This window comes from Choloepus didactylus, chromosome 11 (genome assembly GCF_015220235.1).
Source record: "Choloepus didactylus isolate mChoDid1 chromosome 11, mChoDid1.pri, whole genome shotgun sequence".
NCBI classification, from domain to species: domain Eukaryota; kingdom Metazoa; phylum Chordata; class Mammalia; order Pilosa; family Megalonychidae; genus Choloepus; species Choloepus didactylus.
The window spans coordinates 3,628,387-3,651,177 of record NC_051317.1 but is presented as its reverse complement, the minus strand read 5'-3'; the positions used below and the strand labels follow the sequence as shown (position 1 = coordinate 3,651,177).

Sequence of the window (22,791 nt, the reverse complement as noted above, 5' to 3'; positions counted from 1 at the left end):
CATGGAAAAAGGCTATTCTGAACTGCCTCTTTTTTAAGTGAATGTCCCATTGGTGATGTGGATTCTCACTCCCTGGTATTACTGCTCTGCAGAATTCTGAGTTTGGGATATAATTTTCATAAAGTGGGCTCAGTTCTATCAAGCTCTGATCCTGCCCCTGAGCCATGAGAGCAGCCCCTTCCCTCCAACGCCCAGTGCCGACAGCACACCACAGGCCTCACGAGGAGATCAGAGCAGCAAGCACTGGTGTCACTGGTGCTGCAAATTCCCAGGTTCTCCCTGGCAGGCAGGGGACAGGCAAGCTCCATGGATCTCCCAAAGATCCAGGCCTGAAAGGCATCTGGGGCTGGATGGATGGAACTGAAAGTGCTAATATTTATACAAGCTGAGGGCAGAACCCAACACCCTGAGCAAACACCATGTCAGGACTTTGCCCAGGGACGTTTCTTCTGGGAACAGGGAAATCTGCAAGTGGAGACAGAGCCTTTGAACACACTACACACCCTGAGACAGTTAGAACTGGCACTGGGGCTCACCAGAGGTGGATCCACCTCCCCTTTTACTTTTACAGATCCCAAGGCCCAGTGAGGAGAGGACACTGCTCCGGGTCATGAGCACTGGAGGCAAATAGCAGGATGGCCTCACAACCTTGGTATTTTTGTGTCTCTCAAGCTGCACCCTCCTTGCGGAGGTGAGAGCTGACCCATAGCAACCCAGGGAGTGAAACTTCCCCAAGGGTCTGACTCTGAGCAAGTGACACAACCAAAAATTCAATGAAGGTTGCTTTCCTTCTTCCCAAGTAGGGACCGGACCCACAAGGTGGGCAACGCCTGTTTCTGCAGGATGGGGTGGTGCCTCAGCTCCCTCTCCTACAACACCTGCAACCTCTGTATTCTTCATCATGACCCTGCTATCCCCCTCCCCTGCCAAGAAAACATGTGCAAATACTCCTCAAAACTCCCCCCAACAAGTCTGAGAGAGTCAGGAGACTCTTCCCCTGGATTTCCACCCCCTTCCTGGCTCTCCTTAAACTCAGGCAGTTTTCTTATAAATCCTGGGAGCCCTGATCCAGGGTAACCCAAGAATGAAGGTAAAGCACTGGGGAGACTGCAAATTACCCCCAAATTAGACACGGGAGGAGAGATAAAGGTTCTCCCAGTAGCTGTAACTCATTGAAATGCTGAAGAAGAAGGATTTTGCTCCAGAGAGTTGGGCTTCATGGGGGATTAAAGTACAGGGACAGGCAATGAAGATGAGTTAAAGCATCTGTGAAGTGAGAGGGTTCCCATTTCCTGACATCTGTTTCTTTAAATGAGCAAAATTAACATCACATTACTGGAAGGTTTGCCAATTGGATTTCCTCAGGCTGGGAGAATGGAAAACAGAAGGAGAGTGAAAAACGGGGGATCGAATTTTCCAGAAGGCCGTGCTGCCGCTGCTTCTCTATCCATCAGAGCACTGCTCAAAATCACAGGCAGCGGGGGTTGGAGCACAGAGAACAAAATTACTCCAGAAACAAAATGAGGACACCAGGGTTTTTATAAGAGCTTGAGCATATTCTCAGAGCAGCGTCTTTGTGAAGATACCTCAAATCCCAGGAAACCCCAAAATGCTAAATCTGAGCCTACCAGGGGTCGTCTCTCCATCTTTGTCTCTGAAGACACTGGAAGGAAAACCGTGTGTGCTGGTTTGGATGTATTATGTTCCCCAAAACACCGTGTTCTCTGAAGCAATCTTGTGGGAACAGATGTATTTAGTCTTGATTAGGGTGGAACCTTTGGGTTGGGTTGTTTCCATGGAGATGTGACCCACCCCACTGTAGGTGATAACTCTGAGATTATTTCCATGGAGGTGTGGCCCCGCCCATTCAGCAGGGGTTTTAATTAAATCACTGGAGTCCTATAAGAGCTCAGACAAAAGGAGTTCAGTGCTGCAACCAAGAGAGACATTTTTGAGATGGCCATTGAAAGCAGACTTTTGCTGACACTTTGCACCAGAGAAGCTAAGAGAGGACAAAATGCCCCAAGGGCAACATTTTGAAGAATGCACAGGAGCTGAGAGAGGAGCTGGAACATGACCCGGGATCAGCAGATGCCAGCCTTCCCAGCTAACAGAGGTTTTCCAGATGCCACTGACCTTCCTTTGGTGAAGGTACCCTACTGTTGATGCCTTAGCTTGGACACTTTTATGGCCTTAAGACTGTAACTTTGTAACCAAATAAACTCCCTTTATAAAAGCCAATCCATTTCTGGTGTTTTGCAAAACAGCAGCATTAGCAAACCAGAACACTGTGTTTTGACTCTGATGAGGAAAGAGGGCCTTTTTCCAGAGAGGACCAAGCCTCAGAAACACCCACCCCAGGTCCAGGGTTAGTTCAAAGGGGTCAGCAGCAGGACAAGCTTGGCAAGCTGCTGAGTGTACTTTGCAGACCCTGTACTCAATCATCTTAGAGACACTGAGGCCTCTAAAGGCTGGGGGATTCCTCTGGAAAGCTGGAGGCTCACAAGGCAAGCCTTGGCTGCTTCTAGGTCCATGTCTTTTCAGGTTTCTAGGATAGGCCATAAACTCTGTCTGGCAACAGGAAAGGAGCTGTGATCCTGTGTAAAGCCTAGTCCCAGATGGAAGTGCAGTGGGGAGAGATCTAAGGGGTGAACATTACTTGTTTTTCCAGAAACAGAGGATGCTAGGCCATGATTAAGAACTCTGAGCACCCACTCTCTGCCTCCTTATGGACCTATCCCTCCTCCTAAGGTGGGAACTGAATTTCCTTCTAGGGTTGTAATTCAGGTGTCCCCAGGGTCCATACCAGTGACTTAAGGACAGAAGCAGGCTGAGAACAGAAAGGACAGCTGTGGTCAGGAGAGCACATGCCCCATCTAATGGAGCAGCCACTCCTCAGCTCAACTCAAGTGGAGCCATTTGGAAATGTGGGCTTAGTGTTGCCAGATATCATTTGTCAAAAGGTGCCAGAAATCAAGATTTTTTTTCTGTGAAAACTCCTGAGTTTTAAAGGTGGGCAACTAATTCTTATTAAAAAGACAACCACCACTGTGCTGGTTTGGATATGTTATGTCCCCCCAAAAGCCATGTTTTAATCCAATCTTGTGGGATATTGGATCAGGTTGTTTCCATGGAGATGTGACTCACTCAACTGTAGGTGAAACATTTTGATTAGATGTTTCCATGGAGGTGTGACCCTGCCCATTCAGGGTGGGTCTTAATTAAATCACTGGAGTCCTGTAAGAGCGCTCACAGACTGAAGGAGCTCAGAGCAGCTGAGTAAGACTTTTGGGGAGACACTTGGGAGATGACAAAGATGCTCAGAGATGCTTGGAGTTGCCGACAGAAGGAAGTTTGGAGATGCTAAGCTAAGGATGCACAGGAGCTGAGAGAGAAGGTGAAACACAACCCAGGACCAGCAGACGCCAGCCATGTGCCTTCCCAGCTGACAGATGTGTTCCAGACAAAATTGGCTATTCTACAGTGAAGGTACCCTTTTGTTGATGTCTTAGTTTGGACACTTTTATGGCTGTAGAACTGTAAATTTCTAGCCAAATAAACCCCCTTTATAAAAGCCAATCCATTGCTGGTATTTTGCATAATGGCATCATTAGCAAATGCTAATGCCAACAAATCCACCCAGTGGACCTGATTTTGGCTACAGGGCCTCCAGTTTTCAACCTCTGGTTTAGATTCTCCTTCAGTGTAAGAACTGAACTGGAAGTCCACCCAAGAGAGGTCATGATGGCGCTCTGAATGTGACACTCTTTTGAAACACTGCTTGGAGTTGCCCTAGTACTTATAACCCTTTTGGGCAACAGTTCATGCTCTCTGCTGCATCCCACAGCCATATGATATTCATGGAAATTCCAAGGAGAAGGAGAGACTTCCTTATTTCAGGTTTATAGGTAAGGACACAGAGCTTCAGAAAGGTTCAGAAAGGTATAGCAGAGTCTAAACACTTAGCTCCAAGTTCACCCTCATTTGCCCTGGTGCCTTGTAGGGGTAGATTCAAGATCAGGAGCCTTAGAGACCTGGCGCCATAGTCCTTGAGGAAGCTTAGCAGGCTTAGGTACAGGCACAGCTGGCTTTTACCACTCTGATGGGCAGAAATCCAGACTGACCCACCACCTCCATGGGGGGAGGAGAGGTAGGGATGATGGTGAAGGTCAAGGTGCAGAGGGTCCATTACTTGATACAAGAAGCTGCCATCCAATTGTTTTAAATAAGTGGCTACAACAGGAGATATTTGGGATGGGGTTTGCCCATTTGGGTCATTTGATTGGTTGACTAGTATGTGTATATGGAATTATGTGCACACACACATGTATTACTGCCTTTAGATGGGGTGTGCAGTCTCCAGGTAACCTGCATTGTCACCACTCCTGGAGCTGCCACTCAGTTTTTGACCTTGAACAAGTTACTTAATTTTTCTGTGTTTTAGCTTCCTCATTTTCTAAATGAAGCAGTCTCAAGTCCTCCCCCCACCTTGGTGAGGTGTAAATGAATCAATATCTGTGGAGTATTGTCTGGCACAGATTAAAGTGTTTAGTAAGTGTTAGCTGCAATGATGATGATGGTGGTGGTGGTTATGGCTTTGCACCCAACCTCTTCCCACACTTCTGCACTCCAAAAAGCATTTGAATTTGCAACCCCTGTCTTAAAAATATATAACCAGCCACCCTAGGTTACTCAACTCAGATGTCCTTCCTCATCTATCTTCCTGTGCTCTCTCTCCCCAGTACCATGGCCAGAGGCCATGCCTTTTGTCTTTGTTGTAGAGGCATATCTCTTTATACTTACTTCTGATTCGCATCGTAACTTACAAGGAAGGTGGATCTATTTCTATCATGCAAATGAAGAAACTAAGGCACAGAAAGGCTAAGGATGTTCCTTGGCACACAGCTGGGGAAAGCTAGAGCTTCAGAACAAACACAAGTCTGCCTGCTCTTACCCACACCTGGCTTTCTGGCTGCTTTTGAGAATTGGGAACATTTGGCAGCCCCGAACTTCATTTCAGCATGGCAGGTCCTGGGGTGAGCGGAGTGTCCTCTGCCCCAGTTGATGAAACCTGGGCCTACATTTTGCCACAGTCCCCACTACTCCCTTATGTGGCTTGGATGCTGAGGCTGGGTATTGGTTGCCACTTATCATTGTGTTTGAGCTTACAGAAGCAGTTTTCTATACTCATTTCCCCAAGAAAAGTGAGAAAATAAAAGACTTAGAGTGCCCAAGCTTCATCTAAAATGGGAGAGAGCATATTTCTTTGTGGAAGCAAAGCTTACCTATCCTGTTTAATATGTGAATATATATTACACATTGGTACTTGGTCAGTTTTACTCGTTTTCATACCTGCCTCCCTCCTGTATGCATGTTTCTGTTCCAGGATGACAAAAAAAGTGTGTTATTTCTCTGGTTTGAATTAAAGAGGACATCTCCCAGCTAGTGATGAGTGGTGTCTGTGCGGGACCCCTGAAGCTATAGGGCACGGGAAGACACTGAAAGCCCCAGTACTCTGCGAGACCCATGGGTGCCTCTCTCTCATCCATCTCGCAGTGCTCTCCACTACTACCGCTTCCTGAGCAGCCTGTGGAGCCGGGCGAAGGTTGACAGCAGGGGTACAGGGAGAAGGTCTGAATAGCACTAGTGAGATCCAGATGCCTCACACGGCTGGAGAACACCTCTCTCCTTGCCTGCTGGGGATGGATGGGTGGGAGAATGGAGAACATGATTCAACTAAGGGGCAGTTTCCTTGGTTCCAGAGGCAGGTCCAAACTTTGGGGCTGCTCAGGAGAGAGCCCAGTGGGGCTGGGAGCAGGGTGGGGAGAGGAGTCAAAGAGAAGACGCCCCAGGGATCTGATGGTAAACAGCCCTTCTCCGAGCTGGAACCTTCCAGAAGGGATGTGGAGGGGGAGCAAACTCACACTAATGTGATCACAAAGGTGGGCTTTGGTATCTGACAGACCCCAGCCTGAAAGCCAGCTCTGGCCCTGTGTGGTCTTAGAGGGATCACGGAAACTTTCTGAGCCTGGGCTCCCTCGTCTGCACGCAGGGGACTGTGAAGCCAAAGCAAGAGGTGTGTGTGAGGACTCGAGAGGATGAATGAGAAGCAGGGAGAGCAGCACCTGAGCCACGCTAAGTGCTCAAACAGCACAACATTGTTCTTCTCACTTTTATAACTCACCCCTAAATCTTGGGCAGGGAGAGGGTTATGACAATGGGCAGCCCTAGACGTGGAGAGGCCAAGAGAAGCACATGGGGCCTTTGCATAAGCCCCGGCCGGGGTCACACCCAGAGACCCCTAGACTGGCTTTCACTCTGATGTGTTATACTGGCGCAGAGGATTTTGGATTCTGCCTAAAAGCAGACCTTTAAACTGTCACCCTGTAAAAATGAGTAAGTAATATACCATGCCCCACCCCAGACTCCCATACCCCGTTGCTGGTCTAATCTGCTTCCCTCCCACAACTCCTTGGTGTAGACAACTGGGTGTGGGTTGCACGCTCTGTCCCACTACTTGAGGACTGTAAAACAGGTTTCATTTTGGTCTGCGTCTAAATGTAGCAGGGGCCAGGAGGAGGCTGAGAGGGGCTGGGGCAGGGGTCAAAGGGAGCTGCTGACCTCCTGGCCTTCTGCTCGAGCCTAGAACATGGGCCTGGTCAGGGAGGGGAGGCTGCTGCCAAGTTCCTGAGGCAGACTTACATTTTCCGCAGGTTCGGCAACTTCTTGAAGATTCCAGTGGCCTCGAGAATGGATATATCATTGTCGTTCAGTCGCCTGCACAGGAAGCAAGAAGAACGAGGTGGTGGTGGATTAGCAGTGGGTGAGGCACCCCCTTAGCCGCCCTCTGCCTGGACCTCACACACAGTGACGGTCAACAGAACCATGGAAAACTTAAGCACCCGCCCTTCAGCAGGAGGGGCCTGGTAGGGAAAGAAGGAGTGTGTGAAGGGGAAGGGAAGAGTGAGAGGAAATCAGGCCCCTCCTCCTGGAGGAAGCCCCTCTAGACTAGGGTGTATTGGGTTTTTTGAATATTCAGCATAGGCGTGCATTTTTCAGCACCCGGATAATCAATTGCTAATGATCTGCCTTCATTTTGTGGGAAGTGCCAATGACAACGTAAAACCCCCAGGCAGGTTCCCCTGGGTTCTCCCAATCCTCCAAGCCTTCCTGATCACTTCCTTTGCTGGGGCAGCTCAAGCACTGCATAGCCGATATTCACATCTGCTTGAGAACAGTAGAGCTGTGCCTTGCTGCATCCTACGGCGAATTATGAAGTCAAAGAGACTACGGCGAATTATGAAGTCAAAGAGAATAATGTTAACATTGAAGACAGGCATCATTTATCCAGGGCTTATCTGGAATTCAGGATGAAGGTTGTGCTTGCATTCTTTCTCTTTCTTAACCTTCCCAAACACCCTAGGATGAAGGCATTATCATCTCCATTTTACAGCTAAGAAATTGATCAGATCTGAGAAGCAACTTCCTCAATCTCAGGAAGACTGGAGAAGACAGGAGTCACACAGCCTGCACTCTTATTCACTATGTGTTCTCTTTCAGGTAAACCCACACACCCCTTTATTAGCACGGATAATGGGAGGCTGAAATATATTTACTCATTATAATTATTTCCTCACCCTGTTACAATTATTTATTGAATATTCATCTTTCTGGTTATATTGTAAGCTCCATAGGGTGGGCAAGGACTATCTGCTTTTTTCCCTTGTGGAAACAGGTGGTCCTATCACCATGCATGGCTCCCAGAGGGTGCTCAAAAAATGCTTGTAGAATGAATGAACTGTCTTTATTTGCCAGGAAAGCCTGGGAGTCTGGCCTCAGCCCAGCACACAGAGGAAAGCAAGGAGTGCCCCTGTGGCTGAGCCAGGAGGGGCTGCCCGGGCTGGCTCAGGGCACCTGGGTGTGTGCAGGAGGAGTGGGGAGTTCTCGCCCCCCCGGGTCGGACTTACAGGTCAGTGACATATTCAGGGAGGTGGCTTGGGATGCGGGCCAGCTTCTGGTTGGAGCAGTCCACGATGGTGCCCTCACAGCGGCACTTCTCTGGGCACACGAGGTCCATGAAGCACTCGCTGCTGAACCTGCTGCGGTAATCCTCGGAGCCTGGACGGGGCCAAAGAGGGGCGGCAGGGTCAGCTGTGTTCCCGGCACAGGGGCTGGGTGTGTGGTCGGTGGTCATGACATGGACACAGGACACAGCACTGCCTTCTCTGTTTTGGCCACCTTGGTGGTGCCCTCCATCCCCACCTCTCCAACTTCCCAGACCTGCTTTCCATTTGCTCTTGGTCATTCATCTCTTTCAGCCCTCACAGGAACAAGGCTAAGGATCTATAGGTTCTTAAGCCTTTGGGGGTCCCGGGCCTTTTGAGAAGTCAATGCAAGTTGTGGCTGCTCTCCTTAGAGAAATGTTCCTAAGCACATGTGTAGAGAATTCGGCGTACAAGTTAGGAGGGCTACCAACTCCATGACGCTTATCCACGGAACTGCTAAATGTTCACGGAAATCCAAATAACGAGATTTTCATGGGGCTTTGATGGGGCTGTGACAGGGATAGGAATGAGGGATGGGAAGGGGTCACAAACCCTGTTGGCTGTTACAGGGCCCAGGCTGGGTCATGTCTTTACGTTATCTGTGAAGGAGGCCAGGGGTGTGGTGAGAAATGATCTCTGGCTCCCAGCCTCAAGATGGGAAGACATTCTTTAGGGGTGGGACCTAGAGAATTGGAGCCATAATGCATCCTATGGTGAATGGGATAGCAGTTAGTATAAGACCTAATGCTTGGGAATTTCATCCAAAGTTGCCTGATATTGCCCAATATTCTTTTTTCTTTTCCCCAAGAGAATCCAGGTATTAACAAAAAAAGGCAACAAATTCAAATTAAAAACACTGTGAAGACAAGCAAAACTCCCATGAGGGTCCGATTTGGCCTCTGCCTTAGAGTAAGTTTTAACTGCAGCAAAAGGCCAGTTCTGATGAGCTAAAAGTTGGACCTAAGGTTTATTTTTTTGAAATGGAATTTCTCTCAAGGTCACACAGTGAAAGCAACAGGCCTGACAAAGTGATGTCTTGGAGAGATGCCCTGGGGAGATGCTTTAATGATGAGAGAGGATGCCTGGCACCTGGGCAGACCTCTGCGAAACCACAAATAAAAAAGCGGGGTAACGGTGGAAGCTCCCATCTCTGTCTCTTATCGGACATAAACTACCTGATGGGGCTGGGTCTTGTTTGTTCTTTCACACTCAACATTTCATTAGCACAATGCCAGGCACAAAACAAGAGCTCAGCCCACATTTTCCCAATATAATGGGGTGACATTGGTCCATAAATTACCCTGTAGGTGAGTGTTTTGGAAGTGTTTCACAGAACGTGAAAAGAATCTATTTGCTTAACTAGTTCAGCCATTTCCTTGTTGATCTTACTTGCATTAGGGGCCACGTGGGGCATTCGTAGGTATATAGGTTTTAGCATTAGAGGGTATGGATTCGTCCAGATTTTGCCGCTGACTGGCTTCATGTCAAATGGAAATCAAATAATTGCTCCTATCTCACAGGGTTTGTTGTAAAGATGAGAGAAAGATCAAGGATGTGGAGAGCCTCTGGGTAACCATCAAGAGTTGTGCAAATGCTTGTGTGTTTGCTACTGTTCCTTCCCAGAGCCTGGAAGAACATTTGGCTTGTCATAATCCACTAACATGAACAGGTTTTCTTCATCAGTGTAGCTAGTGATGATATCTCATGTTTATTGGGCATGTGCCCAAGCCAAGCATTATTCTGCAAACTTCAAATGGACAATCCCATTTAATCTTAGTGACAGTCTGATGTCGTTATGACTCCGTGTCACAGATGGGGAGACTGAGGCACACAGGTCACTCGGTACATGGCAGAGGGACAAACCCAGACGGGCAGCTATCAGGGCCCACTGTGTTTTAATGCATGTGCTTTCTGACAAAACCTTTATCCTGGTCCCTCCAGGAATGACAATGAAGTCAAGCCTGGTGGAGCTGCACTGGATGGCATTTTCTGCAGTGGGGTGTGGGGAGGCAGAAGGTTGGTATCTCCCGCCCTGAAGGTATCTCACCCCTCACATCATTTCCCTGTAGCAATTCCTGATCGGGAATGACCCTGGTGGGTCTCTGTTCTGAAGTGACACCATCTACTTAAAACAGGGACAGAGGCCTGGACCTGTCCTCTTTTCCCTCGCTGCTCCCTCCCATCCTTCTCCTTCATCTCACCTTCCACCCCCAGGTATGAGCAAAATCTGTGCATATATCCTCAGTTATTCATTCGCTGGCTTCCTGGCCCAGTGTATTATGCAAATCTCTGGCCCTCAGCTGGCCAGCGTCTGTCCCACTGAATCTCTGACTTGGACCATTCTTCCCCAGATACATCAGCTTGCCGTGCCCTGGGCGAATTTCATTTTGCAACCCCTGCAAATGACTGCGTTCTCTTGCTCTCTGCTGTTGGCTCCACATGTTGATGCTATGAAGGGGCATTTCGTACATAAATACGTATTTTCCCTTTAGAAGTTATCGATAATGGGATTCTTGCAAAGCGGAGGAACCCAACGGCTGATCAAAGGCAGAAAGACACAGGGAGCGCAGTTTGTTCTTCAACACGGCGGTGAGGCTGGGCTGTGGCCAGGGACAGCAGCCTTTTAGATACATTTTCATTTTAATCAAGGTGAGAGCAGACTGTAGTTAGTAGGAATCACTCTCTGTAGTATAGTTAGAGTATAACTGGCAGACTTCTGCAATGGAGTCGCTGACCCATTTTAATGAAATGATTTTGCAATTAGATTCAATGGACTAATCCGTTCTTTCCAGCATTTCTCCCCCCTGCTGTTTTTGTTATTGCCCTGGTTTGTAATAACGAGGGGGTCGGGGTCTGATATTTTATATGAGTGGGGGCCAGAAATGCTAATAACAGCATATTATACATAACCCAAAGACTTCGCTCCCCGTCAGAGCCCGTCTGAAATGCCACCTCCAACACTTCATATTTCATTACTGAAACTACCCAGGGTTTCTTGGAGCCATTTGTTATGCCTAATGCTCATAACTGCCCAAAAGTATTTTTAACTTTTCCAGAGCTTTAAAAGTCAATTTCAATCTCAATGCATATTTGTCACTGCCAGAAATATTTAGTAGGAGAGGGCTGAGATGGGCTGCTGCTTCCCCTCTTTGGGGTGAGTTCAGATGGGAGAGATCTCGAAGGATTCAAAGAAGGGCCATAAAACTAAATCCCAGCTGAAACGGGCCTTAGGAGAGCTGACGTCAGCTGGCATTTTTGCCTGCCCCTGTGGCCCTCCACCCTTTTATGGGCAGCTCAGAACAACGACACTTGGTGTGTGATTACAGACAAGCTTTAATAGATGAGGAGGAAAATGCAAGTGTTTCTAACAGCAACGCGATTTTATTATGAATTCCTGCCCTACTGCCACTTTCCCAGGAGCGAACAGATGTGACGTGTGGATGGCCGTAGGGGTTGGGGCAGGTAGGGAGCTGAGGGTCCCTTTCTTTGGGTGGACTTGGCTGGGTTGGGATCAGCAGCCAGCACCACCCCAGAAGGGCTGCTGTCATCAGCAGTCTGCATCTTGCTTCATCCTTTGGGCAACTGGTTGTTGAACGGAAGTCACAAATTCATAGTAATCTGATCAGCATGGATCTGCCAACTCATATACCCAGAGTGCTCCCCTTCTATCCCCCAATATCCTTAAAATGAGTGGGATGAAAGAATGAAAGAGCAGAGAGAGGGGAAAAGAGGAATTGGAGGAGGACAGTATGAAGGTCTGTAGGGGTTTGTTAGCTTAGAAGAAAGTTATCCGGACAAGCAAAAGGTCAGAAGTGATGAATGGATCAAGAGAACATTGCCAAGCACACAGTCATCCATTAGTGGGCAAAGGCTGGGGGACCAGTGGCTGGATAGCACTAACTCTTTCACCAGGAGTTTGGTTGGACAGGCGGCCTGCTTATGAGGCTGTCCCCTAGAGTCTAATGCCAGTGCAGCCATCTGCCTGCAAGCAGAGGGAAATGCTGATGGCCCACGGCTGCCACTGTCCGGACCCGGACATGTAGCCATAGGACCAAGGAGCTGTTGTTGGAAGAGGCGCCATTAGGGATCCACTTCCGGAGGCCTGGCTTCTGGGATGGTGGGGGCAGTGCCGAAGAACTCAGGATGGCCCTCCGGTCCCTCTGTTCCCAGGGAAATGGGATTTGTCCAGGCTTGAGGATTTGTTCTGAAGTAAATGGGAACTTGGTATGCCCGTGCTAGAGAGGAAGAACCATTTAAGCAGTGCTTTCTCTTGTTCTTGCTCAAGTCATTTTCTAGTAACAGACATAAGACTGAAAAGGACTGTTAGAAAAATTTTAAATCCCTATCAATTCAAGTCAAGGTTTTCTTGGATTTTATAATTCCAGGCAACGTGACTGACATTTGGGAGTAAAGTACTATTGCAATAAAGAGCAGGCATTCTGGAGTCCGATGATTTGGGCAGAACACCTGACCCAGGGCAAATTAGTTAATTCCTCCAAGTCTCAATACTCTTGTCTGTAAAATGGAAATTACAGGGTTGCTGGGAAAATTAATCAAGATAATTATACAAACACTTCAGTATCTATCTGCCTTATAGGAAGTACTCAATACATGTTTTAAAAAAATATCCAGAGACGTAAACAGGACTCGCCATTGCTCAGCAATGATAGGGTTCCTGGCTCTGGGGGGTAACCAAAGAAAGATGAATGGGTCACAAGTTGTGATGGGAGCCCCAAGCCCAGCCCCTAGTTCCCTGCCAGGTTTGGTTCCTACCATGGTGCTCTCTCATGGGATAGGATCCAGTCTCCACAGGCAGGAATCCAACAACACAATCTTCTGGTTCTATTGGGTCTTGGATTTACCAAGAAACAAGTCAGATGGGATGCATCAAGATCCCTCTCCATCATCAGTGACAGCAGGCTTGTCTGCACAGCCCACACCTAGTGTCTTAATCGGCACCCAGGGGAGAAGCCCAGCACTTTGGCTTCCATGTTATCTGTGCTTTGAAGGTCAAAGAAACAGACTAGACTTGAGGTCACATAGGGACCAAGCCAAAGTATCATGAAAAGTGGGGGTCAAGTTAATTGTAAATCACAGACTCATTCTAGTTTCACCCATTCACATCCTCACAGTCAATTCAAATGCCTTCTGTAAAGGTAGAAAGTAGGGGGTGGGTCACAAGTCACATGAATTCCCCTTTGGGTTAGCTACTCTTTGGGAAAATGACCATGGATTGGAATCTCCTGTGAAACAGCAAGGCATAGGGCTTGGGTATACTTGTTCCCTTCCAGTGGAAAAAGATACAGCAGTGGTTTCTGAACTCAAACCTAGCTACCTGACCCCTTGCCTGGCATCCAGACTAGATGTGGGGGATGACTCCTCCATTCTGTGTAGGAGGTGTAGATACAGATCTTAGCTTGTCCCCAGTGTGCTGTGTGACCTTGGATGCATCCAACAGCTTCTCTGTACCAACTTCACCCCACCTCTGCTACTTGGAGGTGGAGGCACTCTGTGTATCCTTCAAGACTCCCATCCCCTGCCCTTTGTGATGCTAGACTGAGTGAGCTGGGTCTGGCGGGTAGTGGGCTGCGGTGCTCCAGAGCAGAGAAGAGGTGTCCAGCGGTGGTGGCTGTGGCGGCGGTGGCGGGCCATGCTGCAGGAGAGCACGGTGCTTTCCGCGGTGCTTGACAGAACCATGTTCCGTTTCCATCGTTCCACCACATGGTTAGATCAAGCACAAAGGAAAGCCCCGCGGCGACTGGTCAGAGTCAAGATCAGGCAGCAGCGTCAGAGAGAGGACAGGAGCGCTCAGAGGAAGCAGCGTGGAGAAGCGGAAGCCAGTACAGGCCCCCACTGGGTGTGAACAGTACCAGGAGTGGGGCTCCACCGGAATGCGTCAGAGGACAGGAGACCTGTCACCTGTGCACCCCAGGGGAGATGCAGTAGGAAAGGGAAGAACAGGTGGGAGACTATATTGGATTCCCATACTCTGGAGCAGCAGGGGAGAAAGGATCCTTCCCAAGGGAATTAGAGAACAGATGTTTCTGGTCATGTACCAGACCTGAACTGATCCTCTGCACTCCATACAATCACACCATTTGATCTGACATCACACTTAGCAAGAGCATCTTCTGCATTCTTTGCAGCATAGGACCAATCCCAACAGCTGAGAAGTTCCATACCAGTCTTGTTCCCCCATCCCTTTAAATTAAAAAAAAAAAAAAAAAATCCACAATTCCCTGTGGGAGAAACCTAGTAAAGCTGCAATGCTCTTCTTTAGGAAGAAGCCCCCCACCCCTCCTTTTGGCATGCCATAATTCAGGAGTCTCCTCAATATCCTTCAAACTTCCCCAGGAATCCTCTGGCAGACAGGTGTTTGCCCCAGGTCATTTGGGATATAGTTGAGGAGCAATATGGAATCAAAAGAAAATACAATTTTCCTAGTCAGAGAGAGAGAGACAGGAAAGTAAATGGGACCTTGTGTTTGGGTCTGCAAAACCGACCATCACAATGGTCTGAGCACACTGACTTTCACAGAGGAGGTGACCAGTGTCCCTCATGATGACCTACTGTTTTCAAAGGCTTCACTTAGACTGAGAGAAGGAAGGAAAGGAGGAAGCCAATTGATTAGCCTGAGGGCAGGACATCTGATTCTAGGGTCCTTCTTGATTTCCTGATCTCCTCCATGGCTGGGAATCACAGGGGTGACCGACAACTGGCTGTTCTGGATGGCCAAGGGCCAAGAAGAGGGCGCCCACTCTTTCTAACGCTCTATCTTCAATAGATCAGGACAGTTTTCATTCACCTGGTGGCTTGGGATTTCCTCCTCATTTCACATTGGGCTGGACATATGTGCCCCTTGGAGAGACTGGAGCCAGAGCCAGGGGACTTGGACCCTGCCTTGCCCTCCAAGAAGAGGGACATGGTCACCTGCTCTTCCACATGGTGTTTTTGGAACTGAGTTGATCGACAAGCTGGTCTCAGCATCTTGACAGTGCATAGGTTGTCTGCCATGATTGAGCAGTTTGGAAGAGCCCATCAACAGCTCTGGGCCTGGTGCTTTGTTTTTTCACAGCCCTCCAATCTCACCGACAACAGCCTGCCACTGTAATCCGGATTCAACTGCACGTTGAAACCCAGGCACAAAGGGCTCTGTGAACACCCTGGTTCTGGGATTTCATATTTGAGTCTGATCAGGGCCTCGGTGTCAGAGTGGGCGAAATCCATCCCTTTCATGCCTCACCCCCAACCCTTAAAACCTCACTCTCCTTCGCTTTGGTTTCCCTCTACTAAATGGCAGTGACCAAAGAGTAATTTATCAAGAATCTTGACAATACATCCAAAGTCCCGGGTTTCAGATCTTGTCCTGAAAATAATATGCTATCACCTTAGTTAAGACTCTTCAGCTGTCTGCCCCTCAATTTCCTCATCTCGAAAATGGACTAGATGATCTCTAAGGTCTATTGTAACTTTAATTCCCTGAGAAATGTCTTGCTGTTCAGCATTTGAGCATGCACTACATCTCTGCCTCTGTACTTTTCAGTGTGGGTTTCATCTTGCCTACTGGATCTCCACACACAAAGAGGGGAAGTGTGATGCAAAACAGGCAGCAGCCCTCAAATGCCAAGTGCTCTCCTGGGGACAGGCTTGGGGTCCCAGGCAGCCAGATGGTGCTCTTTCAGGAAGACTTAATCTGATGGTCAGATTACCCTGACCGGCCAGCAGCATCCACCTCTAACCTGATCTTGCTGCCCTGGGCGCCGGATGCAGCTGATAGAGAGAGGCAGACGTAAGGCAGCTGAGCAACCAGACACCCACCTAAGGAGGGCCTTTACGCGAGGCAGAAGCAGTCTTCAAATTGGCTCCTGATTAAATCAGCTGTCTTTACAATGGGGGTGCTTTTAGGGGAAAGTAAAATGCAGAGTTATTATCTGTCAAATCCAGTATATGTCACCTGCCCCACCTCTTTCTTCTGGAGCTTCCTGGAAACACAGAGCTTCAGATCTATGGCTTCTGTAGCCCCAAGGCCAAGTGAAGTAGGGGTCCTGTTGTTTCTCAAAGCTAAGACATTCGGAGCTTAGCCGTAGCTCTCTCTACCCACTCTTCTCTGCATACATAAAAATGAAAGCATATGGGTTGCTATACGTCAGGCTCATATGTCATTTACCATTATGAGAATAAGCTTTCTGCTTAGTATTGATTTAAAAAAAAAAGTTTCAGACTGGGTCAATCCAAGAAGCTGCCCCTGCCCCTTCTTCCTGTTTTTTTTTTTTTTTTTTTCTTTTAAATTTCCAACCACTCCCACCCAACAAAGGAAAAGAAGCCCCCATCCTACAAATGCAAAATTAGTAATCAGTTAGGTAACTAGGTAGGTAGGTAGGTATGTAGTGGCAGAGTTGGAGTTAGAAGTAAGTTCTACTGTCTCCTGGGCATAATTTCTATTTCCTGTTTTGCTTACTTGGTTCTTTGGGTCACAGTCATTCCTGGGCAATTGCCAAGACAGGGTTCCTCAAGATGCCCGTGTATGGCCCTGAGCTGATGCCGCCCCTGCCTTGGGCATCAATCTGGGGCCCAAGTTATTGACAGGACCCAGGCAGATGGCACCCTACCCTCCTCTGCCTATTTTCTCCCCTTTTGTTGGGCACGACTGCTTGGCAGAGTTAATTAAATCAGCCCTGGCCAGACAGGGGTAGGAACAGAGGACAGTGCTGGCGTCAGTCATGAGAAAAGTCTAGAAAAGGATCATTTGTGCCTGAGGTGACAGCTCTACACTTGGAGAGGATTTGCCTCCCACAGACACCGAAGGGCCCAGGAAGGCACCTAGGGAAAGAGTTTGGGGGAGGCGGGCAGTGGGAACAGGGCAATACTCTGGAGGCAGGAAGTCACTCAAGCAGCTGGCTCTCCTTCCTAAATGTTCCTTCTCTCCTAGATGTGCTGTGGCGTCAAGGAGCAAGTCTACCTGAAGTCAGGTCCTGCCTCCATGTTGCCCTGGTTCCGTGACTTGACATGCTCCGTCACCTCCGAACCCTGGGCTCCCTCCACTGCAGAATGGAGACCTCTCCAGTGGATCACCCAGGTGGTCCAGAAGCAAACTGAACTGGATAACGGAGGCAGAAGCACTCAGCACAGAGCTCATCATAGGCAAGAAATTGCTCTTGAATTGCCATGACTACTCTGGGGGAGACAAATGGGGACCCACTTCTCATATTGCCACAAAGTCCCTGTGGTATCTCCAAGCCCTCTTGAAGTATTTGCTTCTGTTAAAAAAACATAGCTAAAATTTATCATTCTGGAGACACGGACTAAAGACTTTCACATAAAGGACAAGAACAACTTTCAAGATGCTTCCAAGTCTGCCTGCTGGTCTTCTCCTGGTGACCAAAACCCACACTGGCATTCTCCCCAGGAAAACTCACTTACATAAGATGCTCTCAGGCAGGGGAGAAGAACTCTTCTTGCTGACACACAGATTGTAAGTGTTGGCTCCAACCTGTCTTAACACCTCGTGCTATCAAACTCTCACCATTGGGAGCACAATCCAACGTGGTGATTTTTTCCAGTAGAAAAGGACTCAAAAGATAGTAATTTTTAACAGCATGTTCATTGAGCTATTGGGTCAAGGAGAACTACTTCTCTTGCAAAGATGGGCTTGCCATTTGCCCCTGTGTCTCTCCTGGGTGCACTGGGGAGGAAGGTTTCTAGAAAGAGCTTGGTGAAGTGGGAACCGGCGAGCAAGGCCCTGCTTTCTTTTCAAGCACAGCTCTTTGCTGTTCTCTCCACAATCAGAATCTCCCAGTCTGGGCTGGAGGAGAGAGCTAGGAAAAAATTTTTTAAAGCCCACAGTATACTGTGCACTCACTTAGGGCTGTACCAAAAGTGGTCTGAGAGGAGATGGGGAGGCCTCCAAGATTGCATGTTGCCTGCAACCTGCCTGAGGTATATTTATTTCTCAATCCACCACTTGGGGAACATGCTTTGGAAACGAAAAAATAAATCTTTAGACTCTAAAGAGTACATCTGCAAAGGCTGCCCCATTCCCTAGGTTTCAACTCACTCTGGGTTCTGTCTCCCTTGAAACTACCTCCTACCCCCCACCCGCACCCCAATGCTTTTATTGTGTATGTGTGTGTGTTTTATTTTAAATCCATAAGGTAATTGGTTTTCTGCAGGGCTAACTGAATTTCCCCAATTTAATTTGCAAAGATGCTCCCCAGGAGCCATTACGGTGCCCGCTGTCCTCCGGATTGGATTACTGGCCGCACTGGGGCTGCTGTATTCTGAGTCAGAAAGTGGGGCCCGGCCCCTGTAAACTGATTACCTGAGCAGCGGAACTTCTTGCTCTTGATCTGGCTGATGCGCTTGTTGGCGAGCCGTCGCGGGCTGCTGCAGCGGGCCCCGCTGGTCTCGATCGGGTTGTCCTGGAGGTATTCGGCCAGCCACCTCAAGTGGCAGTCGCACACAAATGGGTTTTGGGCTAAGTGGCTGTGAGAGGGATGGGGCCGTTAATCGGGAGTAACCCGCAGGGCCACGCTCCACCACCTCCCCACCTGGTGTTGGGTCTTGGCCAGGGCAGGGCTGCTTTCAGACAGGACTCAGAGCCAATCTTGGTGCCAAAGACAGTCACAGATGCAGCTGGCGTCTGGTTTGGGGAATGGGCATCCTGGCTGTCTGCACCGGGGGCAGGACTCACCACTGAAAGCCTCTGCCTCTCATCCACACCAACTGTGATGGGCAAAACAAGTCGAGTGTGTAGGCGCACACCTATAATAAACTGCTTTCTGTCTCTCCAAGCTCAGTAATATGAGGGACATCAAGCAGCTGGCACAGAGACTGGCATTTAGTGAGTATTCCATACAGAGCCATGGGTATTGTCACCGTCATCATCATCATCACTGGAACACTGAGGGTCAGGCTTCCCCTGGCTCAGTAAGAAAAACTCGGCAAAGCGCCAAACACTGTGCTTGGCCAGGGGTTGGTGTTCTATATAAAGCAGCTGCTCTAACTCTATATCGGTTCCCATCTTTGGCGACAGGGATAAGTGGGTACTAGATGACTTAGGTAGTCTTTGGAGACCCCCAGGCTAATGGTCAGACTTGGGGCTGGGGTCCAATCCTGGCTAGAGTCATCAAAACTGTGGGCTAAGATCAGTATCCAGAGGTATCTAATTAACTGAAATATCTGTGAACATCTTCAGTGCTTAGAAGTAAGGAAATGCTTCACCAAGAGGGAAGCAAAATGCTTCCAGAGTGCCTGTATCAGAGGCTTGGTTTTGCAGGGTGGAGGGGGGCTACTGGTGGGCAGGAATGGGTCATAAGCAGAGATGGAGCTGGCTCAGGATACACAAACAGTGGTGCTTAAGAGCTCCTCTGCCTGGACTCAAATCCTGCCTCTTACTAGCTGTGTGACCTTGAGTAAGTTCCTTGACCTCTGTGCCTCAGTTTTCGCACACATAAGTTGGGGATACTGATAGTACCTCAATTGGTTGTTGTGAGGCTTAAAGGTTTTAATACAGGGAAAGTACTCAGTATCCAAAACAGGTAAGCTATTACTGTTTTATTATTCCATTCTTACTGCAGGCTCTAGAATACCTCCTGGACATGCTCATTTTGCCTTCACTATGGGAGTTCTCTGTGCCTGAGTGTTTGGGGTCTCCTGCAGCCTGGGCACCTGCTGGCACCCCCAGGTGACCAGCGCCAGGCCTTGCGTTGGCAGCATACTCACAGCGTCTGGATGGACTGCAGAGGGGCAAAGAGCCCCTTGCTGATGGTCTGTAGTTTGTTGTCGTACAGGGAGAGCAGATTGAGGTTCTGCAGGTCTTGAAATGTGTTCACCCGTAGGCAGTTGATCTTGTTGGCATTGAGGAGGCTTCAAGAAGAAGAGAGGCCCATGAGTCACTAATCCTGGGAATTACATATGGAGCAAGGGCTGTGCCTTGCAGGGGATGGGCTGCAAAGCACCCAAAGCTCATCCTTACAGCCTTGGGCTCCTGCTGCTGAACAGCAAACAAGAGGGACTTGAATCCTCGGTGGCATCACCCAATGTCACACACCCAGGCCCCAGGATGCTGGGCACTACCCTGCTGTCCCTTGGTGCCTTCCCTTGCCCCCGTGACCACAGAGGAAGGCAAGAAATGGCACCCCATGCACTTCATTTTCTGCTTTAGAATTCAGAGTTTCTAGAAGTCTAAAGGAAAAAAAAAAACATTTGGCAAATTTGTTCTAAAGCTTTAATTTATTGACTAAGAGCAAGTTTGATTCAGAAAATTCTTCTGAATCATCGATCCCATTAGACATTGGATGAAAGTTATAGCTTACCCTCCCCAGAAAAAAATATGTCCATGTGTCATCATGCGTGCACACACACATTCCTTCCCTTACACACACACACACACACACATGCACAGATGGAACTCTGTGTGATTCAACCTCTCTTTCCTTCTCCAACCTCATCCTAAACCCACTTCATCCCTCATTCACTGCTCTTTGGCCCACTGGCCTCCTTTCAGTTCCTCAAACACAAAAGTTCGCTTTTGCCCAGTTCCTCAAACACAAAAAGTTCGCTTTTGCCCAGATTCTGTTTTGGGAAAGGCTGGCTCCTTTTCTTGCTTTGCATCTCCAGCTGCAGTGTCACCTCTTCAGAGCGGTCTGTCCTGACATCCACCCCATCTAGACTGGGACCCCTGCAGCCCATCATTATTATCTCTCAAAGCTCCCTGTTTATTTTCTCCCTAGCACTTATCTCAACTTGTGATTAGAGGATACTTGTGTGTTTTCTTATTTATTGTTTGTTTCCTGTACGAGACTAAGCTCCAAGATGGCACAAATGATATCTATTTTATACCTCCTTTTATTCTTAGTGTTTAGCACAAGTATTTTTTAAAGCAATACACCCAACACCCAACTCCATATGCAACTTTGGGGGCCCCAAAGGTTCAGCCTTCCCATCCAGGTGGGACCCCTTTCACCACGTTTTTAGCGGCTCAGACCCCACAGCGTCATGGGAAGCTGCCTTTCAGATAAATGCTGACTTGTCACAGAGGATGCCATTAAGATTACCAGAGAGCTTTCCAGAATAGGCAAACCAAGCAAAGTTGGTCTTAAGAATTTTTATTATGATCCCAGACCAACTAATTATGCCCAAACAACTAGTGTAAAATCATTTCTCTCTCGCTCTTGGAAGAAAGTGGGGGAAGAGGGGAAGCTAAACGAACCAACAAAAAATGCTGAATTTTAAAAATTTCGGTTTTCCAGGCTGGCTCGGAGATTCCCTCATGGTGAACAACCCACGAGATGTGAAGTGGGCCAGTGTGTCTCAGGAGCCTGTCAGCACCAGGGCCCAAGGGGACGTTAGTTGGTAACTGCATAGCTGCCACACGTGCTAAATCATCTACACCGCATCTCCCTGGCTGGGGGCTCCTCCTTCCCAGAGGGCCCCCCGCACACCCCACATGCAGGCAGGCAGCTGCTGCAGTGGCAAATGGATGAAGAAATGCCTGTTTAATCTGGCTAATAATGGGTAAAGTCCCAAGGGTTCACACAGATGTCCTCTTGCCTCACAGTGGAGAAATGCTCACATTGCTAGAATGTGCTTTATGTTTTCCAAAGCGTTTTTCTGTCATCCTAGTATTCTCACAATGACCTGGCCAGATGGGCAGGGCCTGCCTCATGGGTTACAGATGAGGAAACTGAGGCTGGGAGTTTGACGGGCCAGGTCAGGGTCACACACGTTGCCAGGGAACATGCTGGAAGTTGTTATGATAATTTAGGTCTCTAGCGGATTCACTTTCTTCTTCATGAATGCCTTATCTACCCTGTCCAGCTGTCTATCCCCTTTGCAGCGTTTCTCCCAAGAATTTCCTGTGCTCTATATATTAAATTTTAGTCAGGGTTGCTCCATTCTGGGGGCCTTCCAAGGAGGATGCTAAGGAGAAGAGAACTGAGAGCAGAGCTGGAGGACTCAACAGCCCCAGGCAACCCAGGTTGCAGGAATGGACCCTTTATATGCATATATAGTTTTGTTTGTTTGTTTAAAAGAAAAATAAAGTATATGTTAAATGATTTGTTCCAAACCTAGAAATCCAGAATCTTCTGAGGGCATCTGCCAAGTAGCAAGAAAATATTGAATTATTCAGTCAAGAGACCAGGTCAGGGGTGCTAATCTAAGGGTTTGAGGATGGAATCCTCCCTGCAACACATTGTAACCTGCTGCATGAAAACATATCATTTAGCCCTTCTAGTGTTTTAAAAATTGGAAATTTCGCACACACATACACACATACCCCCAGATTTCTACTTTCTCTGGAAAAAAAAAATCAGATGCTCTGGCAGCACTGGGCCCACTGGAGGCAGCAATGGAGTGGTTGCTCCTTTAGAAAGACCATATATTCCCTGTTTGCCACAGTCTTCACCACTCCCTATTGTTTACCCTCCACCAGCTTATCTAACCTCCCTTGCCTGGATAGGTATTTAGGTTTGAGACCCCAGTGCAGATTCATGAGCCCAATCACTGTATTTGGTTATGAAGAGTTCTAGGCACTGAACAAGGAGTGAGATGGCCAGGAGGGAAGAGAAATGGCAAATCTCCATGCTGAATGCCACTCTGGAGTCCCCCCTCACCCACTAGGCCTATCCAGATAGCTTTCACTGATCCAGACGCTTCTTTATTCCCTATTGCCCCTAGACTTCTCAGTGGGGGGAAGTTATTCCAAACATATAAAGCCTCCAAACTACCCAGGTTGGTAGAATTA

General features: G+C 48.3%; 1 protein-coding gene and 1 long non-coding RNA gene across 2 annotated transcripts in view; one reads left to right on the top strand and one right to left on the bottom strand.

The window, feature by feature from the left end:
- The window catches only part of LOC119505948, a 162,467-nt gene extending 155,643 nt beyond the window's left edge, over positions 1-6,824 (top strand). The window contains exon 3 of the long non-coding RNA XR_005210911.1: positions 6,714-6,824. This is a non-coding gene — a long non-coding RNA (uncharacterized LOC119505948). The remainder of the gene's footprint in view (positions 1-6,713) is intronic.
- SLIT3 (slit guidance ligand 3) overlaps positions 1-22,791 on the bottom strand; it is a 621,868-nt gene that overhangs the window by 75,760 nt on the left and 523,317 nt on the right. Inside the window, exons 13-16 of the mRNA XM_037798880.1 lie at positions 19,767-19,910; positions 18,364-18,527; positions 7,968-8,118; positions 6,703-6,777 (exon numbers count right to left, since the gene is read on the bottom strand). Coding sequence (XP_037654808.1) covers positions 6,703-6,777; positions 7,968-8,118; positions 18,364-18,527; positions 19,767-19,910 — 534 coding nt within the window. The remainder of the gene's footprint in view (positions 1-6,702; positions 6,778-7,967; positions 8,119-18,363; positions 18,528-19,766; positions 19,911-22,791) is intronic.